This window comes from Rhodnius prolixus, unplaced genomic scaffold, assembly GCF_049639745.1.
Source record: "Rhodnius prolixus isolate KJV_2025 unplaced genomic scaffold, Rpr scaffold_1, whole genome shotgun sequence".
Lineage (NCBI taxonomy): Eukaryota > Metazoa > Arthropoda > Insecta > Hemiptera > Reduviidae > Rhodnius > Rhodnius prolixus.
Genome location: NW_027411581.1, coordinates 47390087 through 47411423, shown reverse-complemented (window position 1 = coordinate 47411423; position 21337 = coordinate 47390087). Strand labels below are relative to the sequence as shown.

Below are 21337 nucleotides of genomic sequence, written 5' to 3'. Positions count from 1 at the left end.
TGTGATTATAAGGTGTGGTTGTGTTATAATCAGGGCGCATCATTTATTATTAGGCGAAGGGAATTTCAACGGGAACTTTTAAAGGAACAATGGAAATCAATAAGCTTTCTATTGAAATCATTCTAAACAAGTGAAGTTCAACTGAAAGTTTTCTATTCGTGTTTATTTTGCAGAATCTACAACCTTTAGCAGTATTTATTCTACAATAAGGGAATTTCATTTCAGTCAATCAATTCTTTTCAACAGAAGAAAGAAGGATGGAAAACAAAAATCACCTGACGTTAGATCCCTACAAAAAAGGAAAGTTGACAAACTAAGAATAACTTTTTAATCTTTTAATTCAGTTGAACAGTGCCTTAATGCCAATATTTCCGTACTTCATCCAATTAAAAGTTTAAAATAATATAACAGCGTTAGAATTAATTAACTACAGTTTTACAAATCATTTTTGCTGTTATTTTGATAGTTTTTTAGTAGTTGGTAATAAATAAAGTGGATTTTCTCGGCTCATTGAATCCTTAAGCATTTCACAAATCATGGAGAACATTTTTACTTAATTTTAATTAACTTTGATAAGTTTGATTTGCAAACGACTGCATGGAATCAGGCCATGTAATTTGACATAATTAGTTGAAATTTTTATGCAAAACTGAAGATGGATGAAAATCCAAAATTGAATAGAACGAAGAAAAGAATCGGACATCTATTTCTTAATATTCAGCAGATTAGATTGTACGAGGGTTTTCCAGAAAGCCTACGCCATCGCGTTCCCTCTCGACTCTTTGGTCTGCTTAGGGTATACTCCCCAGACTTCTCATTTTTAGACTTAAGAGTCTGGAGGCTCCAGGGCACAGGTAAGAAGGCATTTTTCTTCACCGAAGAGCCGAACTGCGATTCAAACCAGCCCTTCACACTCTCAAAAAAGTGTTGTGCAACATATTCAGCTAAAAACGTCTACAATAAAATTATGAAATTACAAATATTTTCCGTTTAAATTCCTATGGAAATAACTTTTGTAATTTCAGTAAATTGGATATATACTTAAAGAGGAAGATATAATATTGAATGTTATTAATTATAATTTTCATTTTAACGTTGTCTAAATAAAGTCAATAACATTGAATGCTTACACGTTACCTGATATCATTACTAGAGGTTTGGATAATAAGCATGAATGAGGGGTCTACTATAATTAAGAAGGTAACTGGAGATTTCTCTAGGGCTTCTAAACGAACTTCCTATTTCCAGCAGGAAGACAGATGGGAGAGCTGGAATGCAGGCAAGAAAGAGAAGAACAAGATGGTGGTAGCTGCCAACATAATAAGCTACTCTTGAGTTATATATCTCTCATCTATTACTGCCAACTATCCACCAATGAGTGTTGTAGCATTAGCTTCAAGATTTATTTCAAAGCATTTATAATTTACTATCCAGTTTCAGTCGATTATTATTGCAGTTGTGGCAGAATAAATTTTCTTTAAGTTTTCATAGCTACTTATCACTTATTTTCCAGTCATGGTTTTTTAGTTGAATTCGTTTTCACCGTTATTTGTTAAATATATCCGTTTTCATCCAAAAAATGAATTAATTTAATTAAAAATGTTATTGACTTTAATTAAGTCAAAAGTGGTTTGTGAGAAGAATGAATAGTTTCGTTGACTGTTGGATATCCTTGGATGACTACGGAATAACAAATTCGACTTTCTCTTTTACGGTACATACACAAAGTGACTAAGAGCATATTTTTTCCGATCTTGGAGAATCCAAAACTTATAGCGCTACTAAACTTATAAAATTAAAAAATATGGTTTGAACGCAACACAAATCCAAGTTTCTAACTTTTTTTCTAATCTTCGAATTTTAAAACGTAATAATTTCTTACTACTACTATCCATATTTTAAGAATTAACATTACTGATACTTTACTTAAAAGTCCTGCTTTCCTCAATTCGTAAAACGTAAAACTATCCTAAATCGAATTTTCTTAGTCAAATTGTTACAAACGAAAGTAATGGATTAACTTGAATGTAATAGTTACTCGAAGTTGAGAGAAAATCGTAGGAGCCATTTTCCAAAAAAAGAGAAATCCATTCTAGGAAACGGTTCTAACGGTTGCGGCACTGTGGTCTCTAAATTTCAGACAGATTTCCTGACAGGAACCAAAGGAAATGAAAAGTTATTTTGTTCGTACACATAGTGACTTCTAATCACGACTATATTGGACTCAGCGGAAATCAAAACTGAGAAAACTCAATTTCGAAATGACTGCGATACTTCCTTTAAGAGAAAGGAAAACTTTTGGTATAACATACTCACACGACTATCTCTCTTAAACCTTTTTGGATTTCATTTATTAAAAAAAAAAAAACGTTAAGCGAGTTGATAGGTACTCTAATATTTTTCAAAAAATGAGAGAATTTTAAGTATTCTCCTCTGAAAAGTGTATAACGGAAAAGTAAAATAAATTGAAAAACTTAGGTGAATTCAAGTAAATTGAGAGGGGGAAACTATGGACAACGTAAGAAACATTTTTTTTGGAAAACCATTTTATGTTTTTTTCCCAATCGTTTATTTGTGCTACAATAAGTGCATTAACGCTATAAGTAACAATGTTAACAGTGGACAGTAGAAGTAAACGAGTGGAGAAGTTAACCAGTGGTAATACTCCCAAACATTAGATTATCAGTACCTCTCTTCACGAGAGAGATCACGAGGCAGTCAGTCCACTGTCTATTAAGACGTATTCTTGAGAGTCAGGAAGAGTTCTAGAAAAAAAAATTTTGAGCCGGAGGATTGAAGGTTGAAATGGAGTTTCCTGATTCGTGTTCTGGTGACTGGAATGATGTATTTAATAACTAATGAAGTTAAATAAAATCTTTGGTGTAGTTTTCAACAACACCTCTAACTTACGCTGAACCATTTCGACAACAGTGCAAAAAACTGAACAATTGATTCAATTGGGTTAAAAACTTTTTTAAAAATATCAACATGAGGTTCTATGTACTACCTAAAAAGGTATCAAATATGAATGTTCTGCAAGCCTAAATTTTGAATCGGGTTTAATTCAATTACAGATAGCACCAAGTCCCAGATCAATTTGTATTAAAAGAACCTCAAACTGTTTAGTTCATGTGAAAACCCAAAAGATAAATTGCACGATCGCAATACCACCTCTGACTAAGAAAGAAAAATGTAAAACACGCAATAACAAAAATCTGCTAATACTATAATATTTTCTTTAGTGAGTAAGAGAATTAAAGAAGGATTTAATGGATTGAAGGATTCCATATGGAAAGCGTTCCCTTTGAACATTCTTTGAAGATGGCGATGAAAGAAATTATCTATCCACTAACACGAGCTGGAGCTAACACTTTGGAGCAACTTTGAAGCAAATTAGGACTTCTCAGATGACTAAACTTCATTACTGGAAACCACACTACCTGTCAAACTTTAATAAGACTAAACCTTAAAAGCTGCGGAGTCACTGAGCATTAGTACTAAACGTAATTTGATAAAACTTTCTTTATCCAACGATATAAAGTATCTATGCACTCTATTAACTCTAAAGTAATCTTCTCCAGATTGTTTCGACACTTACACTGGAGATGGCAATAAAAATTATTAGTTTAAAAAGACATTCTGTTTTCTTTGATAATCATTTTCGGCTTTCACAAAAGAAGCAAAACACCCAGCTTCCTTCCTAAAAGATTTAGACACACCTTCAAACAGAGACCAACAAGCATGCTTGAGTCAAAGAATATTCTATCCTTATGGATATTTTAGGCATAACTACGCACTAAGTACATCCAAAAAAACAAACGCTTGTATTAGAAATAGAAAGGTAAACATTTTGAGCATCGCATCAATAGATTAGATTAATATAGACAAACCCACCAACTCTCCACAAAAGTCCAATCTCCACTAATTGTTCTTCAAATTAAATTTATGGTAATATCAGTTTGAAACCGTCAAGAGTTCTAGGAAAATTTCAGTGGAGAAGTTGAAGTAAACTATAGTTTTTGTTACTTCACTGGGAGCAAAAATATCAGCGGTACTCTGAATTATGATCAATAAGGCAGCTAAGCATATTGTTGTGAGACCAACACAATCCTATCTAACTTGCTCAAGTTTACATTCTTAACCAATTTATCCAATCAATGGTAAAAAAAAACCATTGTGAAATCTAACGAAACTTCGTAAGTCCATCCCAGAAATGGGCGTGGAAGCCTCTTATGAAACTTACTAGAGAGGAGAGATTAGAATTTCTTTTACCATGGAGATTAGGTATCTCGTAGACATTTTTGACCAGAAGCTCATTTAGAACTATAACCATCTGAGCAATATGCAGTTTTCATGGGTTCTGAACCCTTTTACTGTCAAATACCTTATCACTGCGGCCATTAAAGAATGGGTGAACAATAAGTCGCAGGATTGGAAGGGAAACCCCATGGCCAGATAGAAGCGGAAAAGTTTATCAACAGCTATTCGCCTAAACTTATGGCGGCATTACTTCAGCAAGGACGAGCGGCCATTAGGATGATCGCAGGCCTTTTTATTGGCCACAGTAGTTTGAATAGAAACCTGCATTGCTTGGCCTGACGAAGGAATCCTATGTAGGTTCTGAAAGGACGAAATGACATATCACTTCACATATTGCGCCAGTGTCACAAAATACAGACTACTTTCTAAGAACTCTTTTTTAGGGCGCAATAGTCCTCCCAAATTGAATTTCCAATGCTAAAGCGATATCGATATTAACTCCGCAGTAAGAGTGTGGGAAAAAATAAAAATAATTGCATTCAGTTAGTTCCAGATTTTCATTTAAAACATAAATAATTTATTAATCGCCCTTATGAGTTTTGAAGTGAGTGGAAACGGGACTTGCAGAGGAGCGGAAAGCACTTGATCTCAAGGCTAGACACTCAAAGTGGGGGCCGCTCGACATGGCCAATTGACAGTCTAATTTCACATCCACTTATCAACATCAGTTGATGCTGATAGCTTTCATGAACAGACCACTTCTGACGAACACTGGTATGATTCCATCAGTCCATAATTATTTCAAATTAAAACAATAATGTGATTGGAAGCAGATAGATCAGGTTATGAAATATAATACATTTTAATGTAGAACTTCTGATTGCTAAATAGAAAGATGATTTGAAGTAAGAATAAAAAAAAATGAAGGCAAGCGTTCATTATTACGGAGCATCGTTTACTAGTTTTTTAAATAAGCAATCAAAATAAAAACAAGGCTCCAGCAAAGCAAGAATTAGGAGTCTGTTTTAGTAGTTGAATTTGAGAAATGAAACCTTAAAAAAATAAGATAATTATGCTTTAATTTCTAATTTATTGAATTCATATTGCAATAAATATGTAACAACACTAACAGAATAGAAAGGAACATCTAATGGTCGAACTATTTGTCAATTATTGAAAGAGGCTCATGATGCAACTACGGCGATAGTAAGGGTTGTACTAGTGCGTTTACGAAGAGAGGTTTCTATGTGTAGGATATGAATGGAGAGACAAGGTCTTATACAGTTCTTTACTTGAATAGAAAGCAAAAACGTTAGTAACAAAAAAAGATGTTAAAACCAATCAGAGAACACCTTGACCTCATTTCCACTTTGTGCAAAAAATGGAAAATTAAACTAAACAAAGACAAATGCCCACAGATTACGTTCACCTTACGTAGACAAACTAGTCCCCCACTACTCATACACAACAGAGAAATACCGACCTCCACACAAGTACGCTACCTAGGACTGTAATTAGACAGTCGACTTTCATGGAACCCACACACTAGACTGAAAAGACAATGGACAACTATGAAGACTGCTAGGGCGGAGATAAGCCATAAAAGTACAGAACAAACTGACTCTACGCAAGACACTACTAGACCCATCTGGACCTACGGAGCAGAGCTGTGGGGCTCTGCAAAACCATCCAACATCCAAAGAATCCAATCCTTTCAATCTAAAGTCCTTCGGCATATCGTCAACGCTCCTTATTATGTATCCAATTTAACCCTCCACACAGACCTCAATATCCCTTTTGTCAATGAACTAATCCATTCGCGGCTTCCTTAATTTCCATAATAGCCTAATACATCCTAATCCCACCGCACAAGCCTTATCCACAGCAACCCATCCCGACAGTCCTCCACGACGCCTAAAAAGACGTTGGCCCCGCGACCTTTTAATAATTTCCTAAACTTCCTTGCAACCTCTAGAGAGTTCCAGCATTGGCTGGCCCCTCTCAGCATGCCTTCCCGATTCTAGGATTCAGCCTACAATCTGTGCATAACTCAATTAAGAACACATTTACTTGATGTATATGTATATGTACTGGGTGTAAATAAATAAATAAATAAAAAATCAATCAGGATAGTGAGGTTGGAGGCATACGGAAGATGTTGGACTGGATAAAAAAGAATATTTAAAATTGGAGGTTGGAACATCTAGCGAAACCCTAAAGTTTATTCCGTAAACCCAAATGATCACTAATCATTTGTTTAGTGATCAAAAAGGAAGGAAGATTATTGCCAATTTCAGTCAAAAAGTTTTATTAAATTTTGGCCAAGTTTTGTGGAAGTAAACACACAAACCTTTGATGTTTAAAATATAAAAAAATATTAAAATTGTTAACTAACATAAGCCCTGAAGATTACCTAGTCCTTAGATCGAAAGCTTGGCAAAAAATTATGACTGAAATTGGCAATAATCTTTCTTCATTTTGGATTAATAAATCATTTACCAAAAACGATTAACCACATGCTACATGGTTTAGTAATATCAACTGTGGTCTAGTCTATAAGTCTTTTAAGCAATGTAAAACAGTTCTTTAGTGTTTTTTTTTTAGTTTCAGACTAATGTGAGGATTCCAATTCAGGGGTTAGCCAATGTGCAGCCCAAGGTAGAGGCATGGGTAAAACAGGAATTCCACAATAGTAATCGGAGTCCAGGCTATTTCTCTGAGTGGAAAAAATACTTCCACATTTTTCTGTTCATTTAACTTGATTCCTATCTCTTGAACCAGAATTAATTTTTTTATATTTAAATTTTATTTTACTCTGGCTTGTTGAAATAAATTGCACAGTAATGGATCCAAGCATAAGTAAGATGCACCATGAATATATGTTGTCTACTGATATCTTTTAAATTATTTAATAAGGGGTTTACCAAAGCAGCCGCGATTTATGTATGTATATCCTGCCGTGAAGTTGGGGTGAAACAACACCTTTATTAACGTTGTCACTAGCTGCGGTTTGCGTATGAGAGTTGATATAGTGATTTAACGACATGAAACTAACGCTCGCTTGAATAAGCCAAGTTACAAGATTAGCTGAAGTTGCAAACCGCTGAGAAAATGAGACATTTACGGTAATAATAACCTCAACCAGGCTCTCAAACTATGGAGTATATATCTATTTACATCCAAAATTATCCTCCTAATATTAGAAATGTCTTTATTTATATAAGTTATGTAACAGATTGAGCAAGCTATTTGATGTATTGATGCGAGGTTTTATTAAAAGTCAATATATCTGCAAGAAGAGAGGCTGTATTTCAGATAAGAAGCGCGAAGCATGCCATACCATCAGATGCCACCCTGTGCGCAATGTATCTCCAAAGGCTGGAATTCCAATAATTAACATATTAATAGCTCATCGCTCTCATCTTTTGCATACTAACACAAACCTTCAATAATGTAAGCTTGGCTGGAGAAAGGGATTTAGTGTAGATCATCCGTTGCTATGACTCCCTTGGGTAATTTGACGGTGAATATTAGAAAATGATATACAAAAGTAATGATGATGGTGATGATCCAACAACATTCAAGAACTTTTCTTCTAGGCAATTGGTTGTCTGCTCTATAAATATTAGCATACTTTGTGAATCCTTTAGCATTGTTTTTGTTCTAAACTCTCTATCACTATCTTGAGTATAAATAATATTTTAATCTCGGCCTAAAATACGATTTCTTACAAAACTGTAATGCGATCAGTCCCTCAAGAGTTATAGTCAGGTATGAGAACGTCTTTATTGAAGTACAGATTAAAAAGATCCTTAATGTAGATGAAAGTTAATAGTCGTTTACTTACTTGAATCTGTCTTGTACTTCGGTTATTCTTTCTCTAATGGCTTGGATAAAGTCATCATGTCCAGCAATCTGCGAAGTAACCACACTAAATCTATGCCATTTATATCGCTCTAAAATTGATAACATGGCAGCAGTTTGATGTTCCAGAGATGGAGCCAACTGGAGTTGTAAGCTTGATTGAGAGGCGCGCTGAAACAGAATGTACGAATTACAAACTAATAAACATATAAGATGGTCGTCGTTAGTTTCTAGGATAGGAAGAAACTAAAAATTTTACAGAGCTTAAAGAGAAGAAAATAGACCTGGTAAAATTTATATAGATAATACGAAAAATTAGGACTATTGTTATTTTATCGAAAAATGAGTCGTCGAAAATTTGGCACAATAATTAATATAATGTGTATCCGGCATTTTGTAATTTTATTGACACATGCCTGGATACCCAGTATTCTTGTATTATTTTCCAATTATTATTCCCTGACGATGATATTGATTTTGTATCTATGGGCTATATGAATCTCCACCAATCCTGGATGTCACAAGTGACAGGATAGGGGGAAGCTGAGACTCCTTATTAAACTAGCTTTGAAGGAGATTGACATCGAATAGAACTTTTACTTAAACCATACCCTCGCACGAACCCTCACGGAATAAGCTTCATTGAACATTGTAAACATTCATTGAACTGCATTTTCATTTTATTTCATCAACGTGTTTGTATAATGGTAGACAGCCAAGATCCTACGCATTCTTTTTTTTTAAATTTATTAAGTTATCTACAATCTGTATATACAAATATACAATAAGTAAATCAGGAAATACAAGATTAATTGGTACAAGAAGAGAGGAGGAGAGAAACTACCCAGTGGTAGCACTCTCTACGGGATATTAATGATGTTTAGGACTTCAGACCTCAAGAAAGTCGCGGGGCCTATGGCGATTCAGTCTGTGAGGAGGATTGTCAGAGGAGACGAGAGACAGTACAAGGGGATTGGAGCAAGTGGAGAGAGCAGTATGGAATTTTTGATATTTAGTCTTGGCGAGTTGTTGTACGAAGGGTATGTTGAGGTTGTTGTGAAGAGTGAGGTTAGTCAGGTAGAAAGGAGCGTCAAACTATCTGTCGGAGTAGTTTTGATTGAAATGTCTGTACAGTCCGTATGTTTGTGGGTTTGGCTGAACCCCCCAGCTCTAGTCCGTAAGTCCACATAGGTTTGAGGATAGTGGTTGTATATTAAGCGTTTGAGTTCTGTGGGTAATTTGGAGCGTCGTCCAAGTAGTTTGTAAAGTAAAGTTTCGCACGTTTCGTCATTGCTTGTCTTTTAAGTCTAGTATGTGGGTTCCACATGAGTTGTTTGTCTATGTAGACTTGCGCATTCAGAAATAGAAAATTAAAACATGCCGAATTCTTCGCTAATGTTTTATTGACACAAGTCAGTCCAGGAAGTCTTCTGGCTAGTTGTTTGGTTTAAAAGTCCTAACAGACAAGTAGCTAATTGACTTGTGATACCTCATTAGGTTACATTCGAACTTAACAAAGCTGCTCGAAAACAATGACGGGTGATTCTTACTAACATAGCAAAATTATATAATATTTGTATAATACCCAAGCTTCTAGCACCTAATTCCCTATTTGCCTTGTCTTCATCAGTAAATCAGAATGTGTAAAATTAAACGAAGAGCCAGTATCTAGCCCGGTAATATTTCAGTAGTTGGTATATTAATTCCGTATTGAAAACATATTTTGTTTAAATTGTGGCGCTATAGAGTACGATATTTCTTTTGAAACTGATTGTGGCGACAGCATTTTTACGATATGCCAACAATATAATTTGCATAGACAAGTGTTAGGGTTAAAAGGGGGAAATAAGAATACTATTAACAAAACAACAGCACAATAAACAATAAGAGTTATATTATAATGACCATAATTAAAGTAAACACATTTTAAAAATTAAACTTAAAGTTCATATACGAGTACATACTGAACAGAATATAACACAAGAATTGAATAGACATAGGAAGCGCGCAGCAGCTTCTCCCTTTGCCCCACTCTTCCAATAGTACCAACCAAGACTTGCTAAATATTTTATTTCCCTAACAACAAGCATAAAGCTCTCTCCATATAATATATCCCAGTTGAAAAAACTCAGAGAGAAGGTTAATAATGAAAATTCTAACTTTACTAACGCGAATCACATAAACATTTTTTAAAACTTTTTTTTTTATTTTGTTAAGCAAAACTACTGTAATTACAAGGCTATATTTTTTTTATTCGCCGTATTTGCCTTACAAAACAATGACAATAAGAGCCATTATACATAGTTACCGAGCAAACTTAAAGGGCCGCTTTACCCAAAATGATTAAATAAAACTCATTTTTCTAGGAAAAAGTGTGGTCTCGATTTAGGCCACTTTCCAAAGGCGGAATGCTGGAAGATTAAAAAAGTTGTTTGAAGAGCCTGAAGCGAGAGCAGAGTTATTTTTAAGGGCAACTTCAAGACTAAGCGAGAGAAAGAGAGGGATGGTAAATGACAGAGAGAGAAAAGCAATCAAAGCACCAAACTTACAAACAAAAGAAAGGAGAATTAATTTTTAATTGGTTAATACAAACAATTATTTTGGTAGGGAAGGGGATTAGCTAAGTTGTTAGGGGATACTGGATTACAACGCGTAGATCATGAGTTCGAATCCAGCTGCTAGCGCTTAGATTTTCTCTTCCTACGAGCTTCTTGCAGCTCACTTTCCGCCGATGTACAGTGTTGGCTGTAAAGAGAGAAAGCTGGAAATCGGAAGCTGGTAGTGCATTGAAAAAAATTCCGGACGCCAATAACCTCAGATGTTGTACGCACCTAAAATAAATAAATACAAATATTTTGGTCGTCATGAAATTTTCTATGACCTTTGTTTTGTCTAATAATAATATCAACAATTATTTATATCAATAATTGTGTCAAGAATTATTTGTGTAAAAAATTGTGTCAAGAATTAGGAGCCACGGTAATCGAACGGTTAGAGACGAGGTTAAGATGTAGGTTTATTGGGTTCGATTTCCAGTCTCTAGTCTTTGGATTTTATTTATAATAGTTTGCTAGTTGCCTCCGTTTGCTGGTAATTGTAAGTAAAGCCTGCCTGAAAAAATTAGCATTATTGTTTTACATGTAGCTTGAGAGAGAGCCATTGCAAGGTTACTGATTAGAATCTTGAGCAAGATGGTTCTTAGAAATAGGGAGATCTGCATCTTTTCGGACAGCCAGGCTACGCTAAAGGACATTGTTTCCTTCAGAATTACCTCTTCCCTGGTTTGGGAATGTAGAAAGGCCCTAGAACTAAAGTCTCGGCACGATAAAGTTCGGTTGGAATGGGTGCCGGGTCATGTGGGGATTAAGGGGAATGAGACAGCAGACTGGCCAGGAATGGAGCTAACACTCCTTTCATTGGCCCGGAGCCTGTCCTGGAGATCACCAAGGGTTCAGCCCGTGCGGCTTAGAGATTGGATTTGGAGGGGGCACGAAAAGAGCTGAGTGATGTGTCCTGGGGTTAAACACAGCAAGACTATTATGCCTTGGCTGTGCAAGCAAAGAGCTAAAGAGACTCTGTGCTCGGGTAGAAATCAGATTACTCTGATTACAGGCCTATTCACGGGGCATGGTAGGTTCAGGAAGTATCTGTACAAAGGGGGCTTATTAGCTCGGAACCGTTGTGTAGACTGTGTCAGGAAGAGGAGGAAACGGCCTCTCATCTGCTGTTCGATTTAACTGCAATCGAGTGGTTGTGCTATGAAACCTTTGGAACTTTGAGACCAAGGAAGACTGTAGCGCAGAAGGAAGTAGTAGGGAAAGTCCTCAACCTTTTTAGAAGGGAAGGTTTCGTCTATTAGTCTCAAAGGAGAAGGCACAATAAGCCTCTGGCGGCAGCGGTGCTGTGGGGCGTGGGTACCGTCCCGCTTTCTAATCTAATCTAATCTCGTACATGTAGCTTGAGAGAGAGCCATTGCAAGGTTACTGACTAGAGTCTTGGGCAAGAATTAATTATCTAGCAACCTGCAGGATGAACGAGAGAGGATAGATATTATTACTTATGTCCGTCTTTCTTATATCAAAGATTTTCACCTTAAACTTCCAAAGAGATTTCCTATTTGAGGATACCTCAAAGGTGTCACAGCCCAGAACACTGACATACCTAATACCTACACCATTCAGACAAGATCTGCGACGTTTCCAGGCCTACGTGGATTTAGCCATATATTAACAGAACGCTACTCTGAGGTGGTCAGCTGCTTCATTTTTGGATGAATAAAAAATAGTAAAATATTCGCAACAAAAAATGAAACAGAAAATATTGGTTACATGAAGTGTTAAAAAATAATATAATTTGAAATTAAGAGTGAATATAAATTATTACAATAACTCAATCACAGTAAAAGCTGAGGGAAATAATATGGCGCAGGAAGGAAATTTAATTATACAAAAACAGGAAGACGAGCGCTATTGTTGGTAGTACACTCACGGTTTGTGACAGGCAATATTATTTCCATTGTTATTTATTGACAAATAAAAAATAAAAAAGTTCGATTTCTCTTTTTGGTTTATTTAAAATTGGAGCCGAAAGCTGTAGAGGGCGGGTCCAAGCAATCGATAGGTACGTGACAGAGATGGAACAATAAGCGTTAAGAAAGAAAACCTCAGTTAATGCTCTCCTTAATGGCGTAATGCATTACGTTGTTTACGTAACCAACACTGTTGTAAACAAATTGGCTTCCTTTTCTTTATACTTCTCACAACCATAAATTTGTTGGGAACTCTCACACGATGTTTAGTCACAGCGACTTTCTTGTCTGCTGGTTCTAACTTACATTTCTTCAAATTCAGAATTTGAAATTATATTGAATTATTGGTAATACTATGTAGATTTTAAAACTGAAACTTACCGAAATGGTACTTTTGGTGCCAAATTGTAAACGTATTATTGTCCCGGTAAGAATGAAAGTGGCTTAAGTCCATTTTTTTATTGAAATCAAGGTACAGCTTTGCATACTACAACAACTGTTTTGTTTAGAGTGACAATGCACTAAGTTCTTAGTGCACTTATTGGCCATCAGGAGAAGTACAAAGTTTTAGTACTTAATCAAAAGGTCATACTGTTGAGAATGACAGTGGCGTAAGTCCACCATTTTGTTTGTTTCTTTATGACTGTTTTCTTGGTGAAGTTTATTCTCGTGTGGTGTTAATTAGTGAATTGTTCTCTGGTTTTAGTTAACTAAAACTTAAAAATAAGTCTTAGTGTTGGTGTTATTAGTTAAATTTTAATTTGGATTTTTTTTTTTTACTTTATTATATTATACAACTGCAATGTACGTATTTCTGCAATAAATGAAGCTGACACATACAACATGATAATAGATAAGTACATGAATAGCATGAAGGGAGAATCACCCATTGCTGAAACTCCTAAAGAGGTACAGTTCACTATACAGTCAGTAGTAAACTTCCTACATGCGTCAGTAGTAAACCTCCTACATGCGGTTCATGTAATGAACCCTTAACTGTGCAACATGTTCTGGTGGAATGTTCCGAGTATGAGCAATATAGACAGCGCCACGGTGTTCCGCACTCACTGGAGGAAGCCTTAGCAGATGACCAGAAAAGAATAGACAATGTAATAAAGTTTTTGAAGGAAATTAAATTAATTAACAGTGTATAGGAAAATAAATTAATATATAGAATCATGTATATACAAAAATTTTAAAAATGTATATATTGTATTTAATTGTATATAGGTATGAATGTGATTTATAGTGTGAATGAGTTAACTTTAAGTACAGTGTGTATAGCTTTAAGAATGGAGTTCCGTAAGTGGCTGTCCTAGCAAAACGTTGTATAAAGTTGGCATATGAACTGCCACAGAGAGGTGAAGGGCATAATAACCACCCAGGTTCATTGCCTTGAAAAAAAAAAAAAAAAAAAAAAAAAAAGTAGTAAACTTCATTTAGAAGATCGCGTGGCCACCTGCGCTTCAGCCGTCTTGGAGTATTTCCAGGCAATACAGTAAGTTGGGACTACTAGTGGATTAGGATGTGAGGGGACTGATGTGTGGAATTTAATATAACGGGATCTTACAGCTACTGAAACATAAGGAATAAGGAAATCAAGGTGCAAGGTATAGTTAGGGACATAGTAAGGAGCATTTGCCATTCATCAGTTTTTGACTGGAAGGATTGGATTTTGTAGATATTGGAAGCTTTGGCTGTGCCCAAAAGTTCCATTCCGCAAGTCCAGGCAGGTTTGAGTATCATTATGTAGATAAGTTTTTATTCTGTAGGGAGAGTTTAGATCGCTTGTCGAGAAGTCTAGAGAGAAGTTTGAAAGCGTCTGTTCAGTTTATTGGGAGAGATATGACTGTTGATTGAAGAGAATTGGTAGGATTAGTTGGGATCAGTTTGTGTTGAAGACAGTTTTTTGTTAGAATTGCAGAGCCCCCTATGGGCAGTGTCATCAGGGTGACCAGTTCTGTGGATAGTGTAGTCGGTTATGTTGAAATAAGATCTGTTAGTAAAATGAGTCTCAGTGATGAGTCTTCTGCATTTTGAAGCATTGGTTTATGAAATAAAACCCTTATCATTGGTTTTAAAATGCCGTTTATGCTGAGAATGACTATGAAGTAAATCACATTTTTGCATTTTCCAAAATAATTTAAAATCCCATTACATTCATAATATGCACCAAAAAATTTTATTCTATGTAATAATAATAAAAACAAAAATAATAAAGTTATTTTTATTATCTGCATTTTTTTACAGAGCAAAACACAAAACTTGTTTTATCTCAAATCTGCTCAAAATGGACTTACGCCACTTTCATTCTCACCGGGACAATTATTCAAATAATAGTTTGACCCAGGGGACCTGAAAAATGGATATTCCGTATGAACTCAATTTCGAAAATTTTGAATATCTCAAATAATGCCTAGTAAAGAACACCATCCATAACCTGAGGATGCTGAGGAAAGTAAATTTAAGAAATTCATGTAGAAAACGTAAAGAGCCAAATGATTTAGGTTTGTTTACTGGAGTAAAAAGATCAATAGAGGTTTTTTGTGTGGGTAGAAGGACTATTGTGATTTTAAGTGGAACAAGCTTTTATTTTGAAAGTGATCAATATTTTTATGTGTGCCAGCCTGGAGAACTGTGGCTACTACGTACAACTCACAAACAATAACACACTCACACTAACCACTGTTTTTTTTTTCTCCGGATGTTATTGTGACAAGAGCAAGAAAGAGACGACAATAAAGCGCTTGTACGCTCATAGCATTGTTTGTTAGAAGAATCCGCACAGTAAAAATTTCTAGCGAACACCACTTTTCTTCAGCAGAGCTTGAATTATCCAGAGAAGTAAAAAACAGAGAACCGCTAGAGGGGGAATGGACAAAGTTGTTTAAAAAATTAATTATGCTAGCAATGGCGAGAGAACTTCTCCTAATAAAATTATAGGAATTTCCACCATCTTATCTTTTCTCACAAGAAATTTTTGGCAATAATGGACGTTTTTCATATTTTAAATAAGTAGCAACAAGCTTCTGCATCCCACGCCATAATTCTTCTTACGGTTACTATAATTCTTTTTTTAAGGATGAAAAATTGTATTCTGTTTTCTTTTTTAAAGTAACTCAAGCCACACTTCTATTTCCATTTCTTATCTAAACATAATTCTTAATAACATTAAAAGTAGTGGCATAAAAATAATTTACTAAATTATATTTCTGTCATTTTATTAATATTTACTGTTTATTTAAATGTTTCTGCGGTTTAAATTTATTAGTCTCAAACAACTTTTTCTTTAGATTAAATACAGTCTGAAGATTAAATGAAACCAAACAGTAATTCCCTGATTAATAAAACAACAAAAATCGACATTCTCTAACCATACTGTACATACTCGTAATTATTTATCGCAAACTAATAATTTGTTCGTTGCAATGATCTGCAGTGCTGTCGAAGATAAGGCGATGACACAATTCCCCCAGAACCATGCTGTTCTCTCTGAGAAAAAAAAAATAGTTCAAATCAAATTGATAGCGTATTCACGTCCTCGGTCAAAAAAATGAATCCTTTAGCAACTGCCTAAATGTTAAAAAAACACACAAAAAAGCGCTTTACTTTGTAACGAATGCAACTAAAATAAACTTCGTGCACAATCAAAAACTTGTCACTGGCTCCACCGTAAGTAAATGGCTCAAAACAATTTAGCTGGAAATAATCACACTGAATTGTCTAGTTTTTTTTTTGAGATTTTCAAAACCAGTTATGTAGATTTTTCTTGTACTCATTGCGCACATGTTCGTAGATCTAAAACTTTTATTTGATTATTTTTTTTGCCAGGACTTTTGGGACATTTTGAGGGAGCAGATAGGTTCGGTTTCCTCTATTGTCTTTGTTTCCCTGTAATGCAATATTTTTTAATTAAAGAGGATCAAACGCGTTGCTAAAATTCCTAGCTAAATAATGCCAAAACCTTAATTGAATAGAACTTTCAGATAGTTGAGATTTTATTGAAAATAGCGTCTAGGATTTCCAGCAAACTTATTATATTACTTATTATATTGCAGAGCTACTCAATTACTTCTATATATAAAATAATAATAATAAAGTAAAGTAATGCCTATTTTTTCAGGCAGGCTTTACGTCCAACTACCGATTAGGTATCGTGGTTGGAGGCCACTATCAAACATATTTTACTATAAAGTTCTGATATTAAACATTAAATAAAAATTCCAAGGCCTAGACCGGGAATCGAACCTACAATACCTACTTTAGCTATGCGGGCATCCCCTCTCTAACCGTTCGGCTACCGTGGCGCCTAATTCCTTCTAAGCGCCTATTCCTTCTAGTATATAAACAATATTTAAGCCAAATTCGCTCAGGGCACTTTTGTAGGCAAGAGGGAAGGTAATACAAAGTACCATATCTGTAGAATATTTAATTCTAATTATCCAACTATTAATGAATTTTAAATGCGTTGCTAAAATTCTGAATTAGACCGAAAGTGTGACTTCCTTGAAAAATATTTTCCAATTTTGGCGATTCCCACTACAATGGCGGCTTCAATGAGTTACTTATACCACAAAATACGTTATAAAATAAAAGTGATGTTATTCTAGAACAACTAGTTAACGTGAACGGACTTAACCTGCGATAATAGATTTGCTATCTTTATTACAAATGTTTGGGCACATAAATATCGATGCGAATTCGCTTTACGAAATACAAGATGGTTGAAAGAAACCATTAACTCTCTCCAGTTCTTTAAAGAACTTTCTCATAAAGATAAAAAAAAAGTTTTAAAATCAACAAAAAAAGTGAACCCAAAGTAGTATTACAACAATCCTTGGACAATCAGGATAGCGCAGCAGTCATCTCTCAACACTGAAGAGCAGACTCTTTAAAATAAATTTAGGGAAATCAATATTTGTTCTTGTGGGATAAAACTGCAATTAGATTCAGAATTAGGCATTCCTCTGCAGTGCCACTTCGGTTTACTGTATTGCTTTACCACTAGTAGCATGATAGAAATTACTCTGTAAAAGTTCTGAAGAAAGGAATTGAAGAGCTGGAAAAACGTGAGTCTACACCAGATTTTGCAAGCCTGATAAGTTGCAGGTTAACTAGAAAGTAGATACCGACTCTAGAAAATGCAAGTCTTGATATTTTTACCTTCTCTGATTAGTTAACTATCTAAAGATTAATGCTCGATTATTTCACTTATGATGATTAAAAAAAAGAACATTAAAGAAATAAAAATAGTTTAATAACTAAATTGTAAGGATGTTACCAAGGGCTAAATTTAGCTGTCTAGATATAGTTAGCGGATGATATTGCGACGCCAGCTGTGAATTGGGTATATGCCTTGCATGGACACAGAATGTGAAATGAGCTCGATTAACAGTAGCAGGAGCATCAAGGAGTCAGTTGGGTCACGAAGCAACACAAGCTCCTTCGCCCACAATCTCCTGCTATTTCCCAGAACACTAATTGTCTTTTGATTAGCAAAGACAATGGTACACTCTCACCCCGCTTTGAAGGTACCAGGACAAGATGGCTAGGGCCAAAAAATGTAACTTCAACAATTTTTTTTTTTTATTTCCTCATTCGAATTCACAAATAAAGGTCAAAGGAGGCTCGAAATGGCTTGGAAGATAGTAGTGTGGTTTGAAAATTAAAAGAACTCATTAATAAGAACCTTAGACGTGACACCTAAATATCAACAACTCCTACTGTCAATGTGCAAAAACTTTTTTAATTTAACTAGAGGATCTCACCGGGTAACATCGTTTCAACTAATTAAACTACCTCTATTTCTCTTTTTACTCCTCAGCAGCGCTCTTGGCAGTCGCGCTGGTAGTCACGCAACTATTAGGATTCGGCTGTTATTAGGAAACTCCAGTTCACCTTCACTCTCACTTCTTCCCAAGCATTCTAATTGTAGGCTACAGCTAAAGATTAGTTGTTGATTAGAAAAAATTTAAATTTAAAATTGAAGTATAAACAGAGCTGAAATCTAATACTTAAAGTAAGTAAAGAAAGTATTTTCAACATTTTGAATTTAAGTTTTATTCATGTAATAATTAAAAAATTCATCTTTTTAGATGTTCTGAACCTAAAGCACCGGAGGAAACCAGGTGATCACATTTCATCGAACTATCCGTGGAAACCAATCGGTGGCTGTTTTAGAACAGCCAATTTCATTTAGTAGTAATACGGTTGGCCACCAAGAACTAACAGAGTGTATGCCCTACTGTATAATTCCACTTCATCTTACACTATTCGATGTCGAATGGCTAACGCAATTGACAAGGCATTACAAAAAAAGAAGTTCGTTTTTCTATTCTTATATAGAATCTCAATATCTCAAAAAACAAAAAATCGCAGTATCCAAAATTTTGTACTCCATTTTCATGCAGTCAGACAAAACACCACTTCACTATTGCAATTTTTCACTTTGACAACTTGAACTTTAAAAATTTGAGAATGACAGTAGTTGGAGAGATTCGCGCGTAGCGAGGCAGATTTTTTTTAATTTCTAAGGCCAGCTCTGCATACGGGAACAGCTTTTCAGATACATGACCTTATTTACTATTCAGCATAAGAATAATGGGATAAAGTTAGAAGCAAAAAGTCTAATTGTAGATTGTATTAAAAGGGCGGTTCCACCAGAAAGGGGAATGAACGCAGGCAATCCAAAATGCCCATTGTTCCCCACCCATCCCTCATCTCATAAGAGATACCGGGGCTTTAGACCAACAAATCCGGCTGAAGGTTGCCAGATACCAATACAATAAACTAATAAAGTAGCAACAGGACACTAGGGAGTATGACGACTCAAACGCCCAGTGAACTGAATAAACCTAGAGAGTTCGTTAAGATTACCAGATGCTACAATCTCCGGGAGACATTTAACCTGCCACAGACGAGAAATCTAGTTTTACAATAAACTGGAGACACCTCTACAAAGTGCCGCACAGTCTCATCGGACTCACCACAACCAGCGCAAATTGGCAACTGAGTAAGACCGCATTTGAAAAGATGGTACGCTAAATTCGTAAAAAAAAAGTCTAATAGTTGCATTAGATTCCCCCATTTTGCACCTAATATAAATATAATATTCATTAGATGATCAAAAAATTATTTTGTTTTTACTACAAAAAAAATTCATTGTGTTCTCCAAAATATCAGGTACCAAGATTAGTACTTTTATTAATCTAATAAGGATTAATCTAATACATTTATTAAGATATGAATGAAACGGTATCATATTCATTAAATGTTATATATTGTTCTAAATTGCTCTATTTTATTTTTTCTCGCAACTGGTGTGTATGACAACATAATCCTATAAAAATTAATTGCAATTTAGAAAGAGAGCGAACAGGAAAACAAGTATAGCTGGCCTTCCTTTTCTTGATGTCTGCAAATAAACTCTGGGTTAGAAAACTAATGGAAATTATAATTTAGAGCTTTCCAGGCCATTTAACAAATTAATAAAGGAATTAAAAGTGGGATATGAAAACAAGAAGCAGTAACCTTACTGGGTTGCGCGGTAAAATGATTAGAAAAGACAATAATGAAGTCGCGTTGATATTTAAACAGTAAACTGGTTGAAAGGAAGATATATAGAGTAGCCAATCAACGAGAGAAGCGAGCTAATGCCATTATGATCGTTTAAAGGACTAGAAGGAGGTGGTAAATAATGAGGCCAGAAGAAAACGTGTCAATGGAACCGTTGAAGGAGAAACAAAAAAGATTCCACAATAATACGAAGACCCAACCACTGAGTAATCAATTCCACATTATTCTTCTCCAGTTAATCAGTTGACTCTCCCATTGCTGATCGCTAATCGGATAACCTAAACTCTCTTTTCATTATCTATATAATCTTAGATATTTGGATATGCAGCATATTTATGAGCAAGTTTAATTCAAATTGTGAGAGTTTTTGCTAAAAAAATAATTACTAGGTATTACTTTAATAATTTAAAAAAATATAAATATTTAACCGTAAAATGATTTTCTGTCAAAACTTTACAAACCAATGAAAGCCCTTAGAAATCGAAATAATTGGGGGACAAATTACCTTAGTTGCTCTAGTATTTCTTAAATCCTAGGTACGATTCCAGCCATTCCTAACATGTCCAGTAATAAATTTCATTGTCGTGTACAAAATAAGTATTCACAACAGTAGAGAGTGAACGTTATCTAGTTCTTATAAAAACAAATAATCACGATAAATTGCTTAACTTGATAACTTAGTGCTTAATCATTACATATTATATAATTTTGAAATTTTTGAAAACGCGTTAAGATAATTGCTAAAAATTTAATTATAGAAGAGAATCCCGCTAGCCGCTCGACGAAACTGTCTATTGTTGCTATAAGAATATTTAAATATTTCTTCAGTGACCTGACGTATTTATATTTTTTCATAAGTTACTGAAAGGAAAATGCAAAACTTGGATAACCTGCTAAATTGCTAGAAAGATTGGAACACTGGTTGTAAACATTATTTTTATTACTTTAGAAATAATATTTTCCGTAGTTTGCTTGGCTGGCTACCTACCAGCAACACCCTTCATAATCGCTTATCTTAATGTTTTATGGTGTAATAAATAACTAGAGTATCATTTCCTATTCTAAATTTAAAAAAGAAAACTTCCACACTAGTGGAAGGCTCTGAGATTC

At 34.9% G+C, this 21337-nt stretch overlaps 1 protein-coding gene across 6 annotated transcripts in view; it reads right to left on the bottom strand.

Annotated features, from left to right (window-relative positions):
• Nmdar2 (glutamate ionotropic receptor NMDA type subunit 2) overlaps positions 1-21337 on the bottom strand; it is a 691809-nt gene that overhangs the window by 144402 nt on the left and 526070 nt on the right. For all 6 annotated transcript variants that reach the window (XM_074142002.1, XM_074142021.1, XM_074142012.1 and 3 more), the window contains one exon: positions 8108-8295. In XM_074142002.1, the coding sequence (XP_073998103.1) occupies positions 8108-8295 (188 nt within the window). The remainder of the gene's footprint in view (positions 1-8107; positions 8296-21337) is intronic.